The sequence below is a fragment of the Mus musculus genome, chromosome X (genome assembly GCF_000001635.26).
Source record: "Mus musculus strain C57BL/6J chromosome X, GRCm38.p6 C57BL/6J".
NCBI classification, from domain to species: Eukaryota; Metazoa; Chordata; class Mammalia; order Rodentia; family Muridae; genus Mus; species Mus musculus.
Genome location: NC_000086.7, coordinates 33,397,900 through 33,404,556, shown reverse-complemented (window position 1 = coordinate 33,404,556; position 6,657 = coordinate 33,397,900). Strand labels below are relative to the sequence as shown.

Sequence of the window (6,657 nt, the reverse complement as noted above, 5' to 3'; positions counted from 1 at the left end):
AGTGGTAAAAAATGGTCCTGGTCTACCTGTAGAATGAAAATTGATCCTTATTTATTTATTTATTTATTTATTTATTTATTCATTTATTTATTTATTTATTTATTTTGGGGAGGCTTTTGAGACAGGGTTTCTCTGTGTAGCCTTGGATGTCCTGGAACACACTTTGTATATCAGGCAAACTTGGAACTCAGAAATTTGCCTACCACTGCCTCCCGAGTGCTGTGATTAAAGGCATGTGTCACCACGCCCCAGCTCTGATTGATATTTATAACTCTGCACAAAATTTAAATTCAAGTGGATCAAGGACCTGAACATAAAACAGGATGCACTAAATCTTATAGAACAGAATGTAGAAAGGCCTTTGAATGCATTTTTTGCAGGAGACAATAGCCTGAACAGCATACCAATGGCTCAGGATCTAAGATCAAATATGAAACTGAAAAGCTTTTGTAAGGCAAAGGACAGTGTCAAATGGCAAATCGGTAGCCTATAGATGGGAAAAGGGCCTACACCAACCCTACATCTGACAGACGACTAATATCCATATTCACAAATAACCAAATAATTTAATTAAAATATGGAGTTCAGAGCTAAACAGAAAATTCTCAAAAGAGAAATCTCAAATGGCCAAGAAGCACTTAAAGAAATGGTCAAAGTCCTTAGTCATCAGGGAAATACAAATCACAACAACTCTGAGGTACCATCTTGTATCCATCAGAAATGGTAAGATCAAAAAGTCAAGAGATAGCACATACTGGCAAGGATATTGAGCAAGGGGAACATTCCTTGATTGCTAGTAGGAGAGCAAACTTGAACAATCTCTAGAAATCAATTTGGCAGCTTCTCAGAAATCTTGCAATAGTTCTATTTCAAGACCAAGCTATACCTCTCCTAGGCATATACCTGAAAGATGCTCCAACATCCCATAAAGACACTTGGTCTGCAATGATTAAGGCAGGTTTATTTGTAGTAGCCAGAATGGATGGAACTTGAGTATATCATCCTGAATGAGGTAAAAAAAATCCTAAAAGGATATACATACATGGCAGGTGCATGTTGTCCTCTGAGAGGCTCCACCAGCAGCTTACTAAGACAGATACAGGCACCCACAGCCAAACAATGAATGGAGCTTGAAGACTCATAGATTTATATGGGAAAGGATTGTGGGCCAAAGGGTATAGACACTCCCCAAGAAGACAAATAAAATCAACTAACTTTCAACCTTGAGGATCTTGGAGTCTGAACCACCAACCAAAGAACATACGGGCTGAACCTAGGCCTTCCCACAAATATCTAGCAGATGTGCTGTTTGACCTTCATGTGGGTCACAAACAACTGGATCTGGACCTACCCACAAAGCTGTTGCCTCTCCATGGGTTATCTTTTTTCTACTTGGACCGTCTTGTTTGGCCTTAGTAGGAGAGGATGCACATAGCCTCCCAGAGACTTGAAGTGCCAGGATAGAGGGATATGCAATGGGCCCCCAGTCACTCAGAGGACAAAGGGAAGTGGGAGAATTGTGGGAGGGAAGGAGGGACAAAGAAGGTGAGTAGGGAGAAGGAATTAAAGTGAATACTTGAAAAATAAATAAAATTAAAGTTAAAAAAAGTCAAATTGGATGCTAAATACAACAAAACACTAATGCCAAAAATACCCATCTAAGCTAGCAGAAATGGGTCTGTGAAAGAGGAACTGCTGATGTTGGTTTAGCAAAAACACATGATATAGAAAAGAAGACTACAGCTGCCCTGGTGAGGTGTGCTGGTCTTTTGTCATTTTTGATGCAATGAACTTATTGAGTCAATGCTTGGTAGGCAGTGAGCATCAACAAGATTTGACACCTTCTTTCAATGTCTAGAAGACCTTGCTTCTTCCATGTGTGGCTTTGGGAAGAACTCAGCAGCAGGAACAAGAAACATTCTTCTTTTGTGAGGCAATAACAAAGTTTGCTAAAGGAGGGAAGAGGACACACTCACAGTCCTCAGAGAGGCTTTAGAAGAATGGGAAAGGAAAACAAAAAAAGCATGAGGACAGAGACTCATGCCCTGGACTCTACATGAATATATATATGGCAGAGCACTGAAGCACTTGGCTGTCATTGACAAGTCTTCTTCCCAGGAAGCAAACGTTTCCAATGAGCAGTATACAGTCAAAGAAATTAGTTGGACAAATCAACGGTTCACAGCCATAGCCCTTTTGTATTTATAAAACCCTTCCCTAAAGAGGGGTATAACTTTGATATTTTAAGAGGCTGCTTTTAATCATGGTTAATAAATACTTTAATCTCCCTTTTAGCCCACAACCCACCAGAGGTAGCAGAAAAGAAAGGATACAGGGGAAGAGCACCTGTTTAAGAATAGTTCTTTGGAGCAACTTCCATCTATATTTTCTGGAAATCAGTAGTTCAGTTCACAAGTCAACAACTGCACCTCAGTCTACTCCCAAACACTTCATGGATAAACCAGCAGTCCTGTTCTATAGAGTTGGGCTAGCAAACCTGAATCAGTATCAGTGACACTAACTAGCAGAGAGAGCCAGGTCTCAGCCTTGGCTTGAGTCAGCAAGAGGGACCAGGACCAAGAGAAACCCAAGGAAAGTTCCCCACTGTGCCTCTCTCAAGAAAATACCATCAGCAAAGTCACAAGATCAAGAAGTGTTTAGCTATGTAAGTAAGCCAAGCTCAGCCACCTTCCCTGTCCATCTAGCCCTTCTTATAATTCCTCCAAACATCACATGTCTATGCGCCTTGTCACAGCATGTTTCTTGTCTCAGCATGAGTCTCCCTCAGCTGACATAACTGTGACCATCAGTTGGAGTCCTCAGAGGTGGTAAGAAGACAAAGGACACCACCAGAAGTTCTCCAGTGAGTTTCTCCCCATAGGGTCCCAACAAACAAAGTCTAACTACAAAATGTAAGGCAGACCAACACACATATTTCATTAGTGAAGAGCCCCTCATCACACATCATCCTTTCATGTGCTTGTTTAGCAGAACATCCTTTCACCTGTGTCAGCTTCAGTAAAATGTTCTTTCATTTGTTTGCCTTAGACAAACAGCATGCAACACAACTGACTGTCCAAAGAACCCATAAGTTTCCATTTCAGAGAGGTACACACATTTCCTTCAGGGTTAGCTCACAGTTTTAGAAGAAAGGGAAAACTTGTTTGAATAAAAGATACCTAGAAGGTGTCAGGAGCTATAGGTTTTGTAGGGCGTCTAATCAGAAAGGTCAGCTTCCCTTTGCCTGGGCAATGAATGGAGCCACCTGTGGCTTCAGGCAGCTGTGACAGAACATGAACAGGCAAGTTCTCTCTATATCATGGAGACTTGAGGCACAATCAGCAGACCCCCCCCCCCAGGAAGGCAAGGGCAATTCCAGCAGCAAAAGGACAGTGACAAGACTGCTATTCCTGGATCCAGTAAGGGAACATTTCCCAGAAAAAATACTTGTCCTTTGCCCAGAGCAAGCTAGGAACTCTTACTAGCTTTTTCAGGCTGCTGGCTATCACAGACTCTGAAAAAAGAAAGGCCTGAGATATATGCAATGGTGATTTGTGGTTGAATCTGTCCAAGTAGTCCCTGTTGAAATGGCCTTTAGTGTCCCTTCAGTGCACCTGCATGCCCTCACAAGGCCATTTTTTTCCCTGGGCCTTCGTGCTCCTCCACCCCACACACCTACCCACAATGCTACCTTTATCTCTCACCACCCAGAGACAGCCTTTCTTCTTGGAATTGCTTCTCCCAGGGTTACCTCTTTAATGTCTCCATCACTAGGTATGCATCCGTCCTTCTGGACTCCCAGGTCCTTGAGCCTCTCCTCAGGGTCCTCTCTGATTGTCTCACCCTGCCCACCCTTGCTGTATACCTCTTTACACTGCTGTGTGTATCCTTCTTCCTGAATTCCTTAGTTTTCCTGAAAGGCAGAACGTGCCACAATGCCTCACCCTGCTTCCACACCTCTTACCAATCTATGTTTCTATCTTCACTCTGTTCCTCTTCCAGGGAGCCTCTCTCTGCCACCCCTCTCTCTTTGGCTTCCTTCCACCTCTCTTTGGGCAGTCATATCCTTCTGCCCCCTCCTCCACCACCCATCTCCAGTTCCTTCTCCTCTCCCCCACCAAGACCAGACCAGATAAGTCCCAGTCCATTTTTAGATGACTGCTTATGATACTAGCTCACTTTTCTCACAGGCTGAATTGACAGCTGCTCCATCCGTCCATTTTCCACTCACCAAACACACCCAGCAGAGTGCTTCAGACAGCATGCCATACCCACAGAAGCCTGCATTCTTCAGGAAAACTGGTATGTTTGCATTGAGCCCAGGACACACTCTAGAACAGCAACCTGAGCCCATCTGGAAATTACAACTTCAACTTTATTTCCAAAGAAATTAACTTTATTTCTACAGTTGTGACAATGCCGTGATAAATAATTAGAACTCTTTCTCCAAGTGAGTGACATGTATATGGACATCATCTTCATACTTGATGAGGTACACTCTAGGTTTGGTTTCAATCTGGTAAATGATCATGCCATCCCTCTTGGAGCCGTCATCATTTGTGTTTTCCACGTGTTTTCCTATCAGGCCATCCACAAGCTCCAGGTCGATGTCTAAAGAAGGGGGGTCACTGATCCCCTCCATGATTTGTAGGTCACCCTCTTTAAAGTCATCCAGAAGCTGGTACGTGTATAATATGGGATCTCTCTCATAAGTAATATAAAAGCTGTTATCCAAGATAGGCGCTTGGCTCAGGACCATCCCCCTCCACTCTTCCTTAGAGCCATGCTCACCCTCAAATAGATGATTAACTTCTTTGCCCACTATGGCATCAACAAAGCTGGAATCAGTGACTCCGGATGATACCACCCTCTTGGCGATAACTTTTAGGGACAATACCCTCTTATCTTTGTAAAGTTCCAGAGCATGCACAGCGTCAATCCCATCATATTTAACCAGGTACAGGGAAGGGTTTACTGGCACCTGATCCAGCACAGTTCCATTCCACTGTGTGATAGACTCATCTCCTTCTTTCCACTTATGAGAAATTCTGCAGCCCACGATGTTCCTTTTGGGCAGGGCTGGAGATCTGCTCCTCTGCCTCTTCCGACCAGCTCTTTTCTTGGTCAGCTTTGAACTTTCCATGTCCTGTTATGCAGCTTTGCTGCCCTTCTGCTTCCTGGGTCCTGGGGGGCTCCAAGGCTGCAGTGTGAAAGGGGAGAGACAGTTGACTATGGGGGTAAATGATGAACTCTTCCCAGTGATTGCTTCCATGCTTTTTGCTGGTCCCTAACTGCTGGTGCCAGGAACCTGAGGATGAAGCTTGAAACCTGCCCTGGCACCTGGTTGTGTGGTGCTGTCTCTGGGATTCCCTAAGGCCCCTGTGAAGGAAGTACTAGAGAGTGGGGGAAGGGGTGGCTGGTGTCCAATAGAATCAGGAATCCCCCAACAGGGGAACAAGAGACTCTCCTCAGTGACTGGCTGTTCTGTTCCCAGAGACTAGGTGCTCTGCTGAGTCTAGAGCCCTGCCCCCATAGGATAGTTGCAAATCTGTTTGGAAGTCCAGAAGAGCTGTAAATTGCCTCTCCTCCCTCCACTTTAGTGTCTTGAGCTCCCCTGCCTGCTGTCCCCAGTCCTCTCTGCTTTCCCTGGCTGCTTCCAGGTACCTACCTCCAGGCTCCACCTTGCTCTTTCCAGAACCTCAGTCTGGCTCTGAAGGACATGCCAGTTCCTGCTGCTCACTGCAGATCCCCCCTCCCTTTGTCTTCCCCTGGGCTCCTGTTCCCACTGCTACTTAGTTTCTCCTGCGGAGCTCCGTCCCATCCTCCCCCCTACCCCCCACCGCTCCAGGAAGCCCACCTTTTATCCTACCCTTTCTGGTGTCCTGCTGCCAGAGATAGTGGCTGCCAGAGGGGTCTCCAGACACTTTGTGGCCACTTCTGCTAAAAGCCCTAGGTGAGGTGAAGGAGTCCAGCCCAGGGAGAGCTCACCAGCAAGAGTTGTGTGAGCAGGTGGCAGAGCAGTTGAAGTGACCGTTGCTGGTTTCCTCGTGCTGCTGGTGGGCTCGCGCTTGTCCTGGTGCTGCTGGTGGGCTCGCGCTTGTCCTGGTGCTGCTGGTGGGCTTGCGCTTGTCCTGATGCTGCTGGTGGGCTCGTGCTTCCTTCTGTCTAGCTCACACAACTCCCCTGCCATCTGCAGATTCTGTGGAAGCCTGCTGCTCATTTTTCTTTCTGTGTATTTATTAGTGTGCCCTCTGGTTTATGTTATCCTAGCTTTATTGTTTCCTGGTTTCTTCAGTGCCCGGTGTCGTTTTAGGTTTTTTGTTTGTTTGTTTGTTTGTTTGGTTGGTTGGTTGGTTGGTTTAGATTGATTTTGTTGGTAGGTTTGTTTTATGCCTGGAGTCTTTCTCACATTTTTACTTTCAGTATTCTTTTTTGGTAAGTCTTCTCTTGGCTTCTTCATCCTGTTTAGTTCCTCAGTTCTTTTTTTCTTGCTTCAGGCACATTGCTTCTGAAATTCTATGAATTTTTTCTCAAATAGTTAGAGGGCACCCCATTTTCCCCTCAAAGCACAGGGCCACTTGGTCCAAACTTGAATCTAAGGTAGTCTTAAACTGAACTATATTGTATGATTGCTGGTAGTTAGATTAAGTCAGAGTT

At 45.2% G+C, this 6,657-nt stretch overlaps 1 protein-coding gene across 2 annotated transcripts; it reads right to left on the bottom strand.

Moving 5' to 3' along the window:
• Positions 1 to 4,426: 4,426 nt before the first annotated feature.
• Positions 4,427 to 6,040, bottom strand: Gm2854 (predicted gene 2854). Of its 2 annotated transcripts, none has more exons than XM_011249871.1 (2): positions 5,858 to 6,040; positions 4,427 to 5,200 (listed from the first exon to the last, which is right to left on the bottom strand). In XM_011249871.1, exon 2 carries the CDS (start codon positions 5,141 to 5,143, stop codon positions 4,433 to 4,435), a length of 711 nt encoding a protein of 236 aa, XP_011248173.1. In that variant the 5' UTR covers positions 5,144 to 5,200; positions 5,858 to 6,040; the 3' UTR covers positions 4,427 to 4,432. The 2 variants fall into 2 exon arrangements, with proteins under 2 accessions (XP_011248173.1, XP_006536402.1); XM_006536339.2 differs by having other exon boundaries at positions 5,870 to 6,040.
• Positions 6,041 to 6,657: the final 617 nt, after the last annotated feature.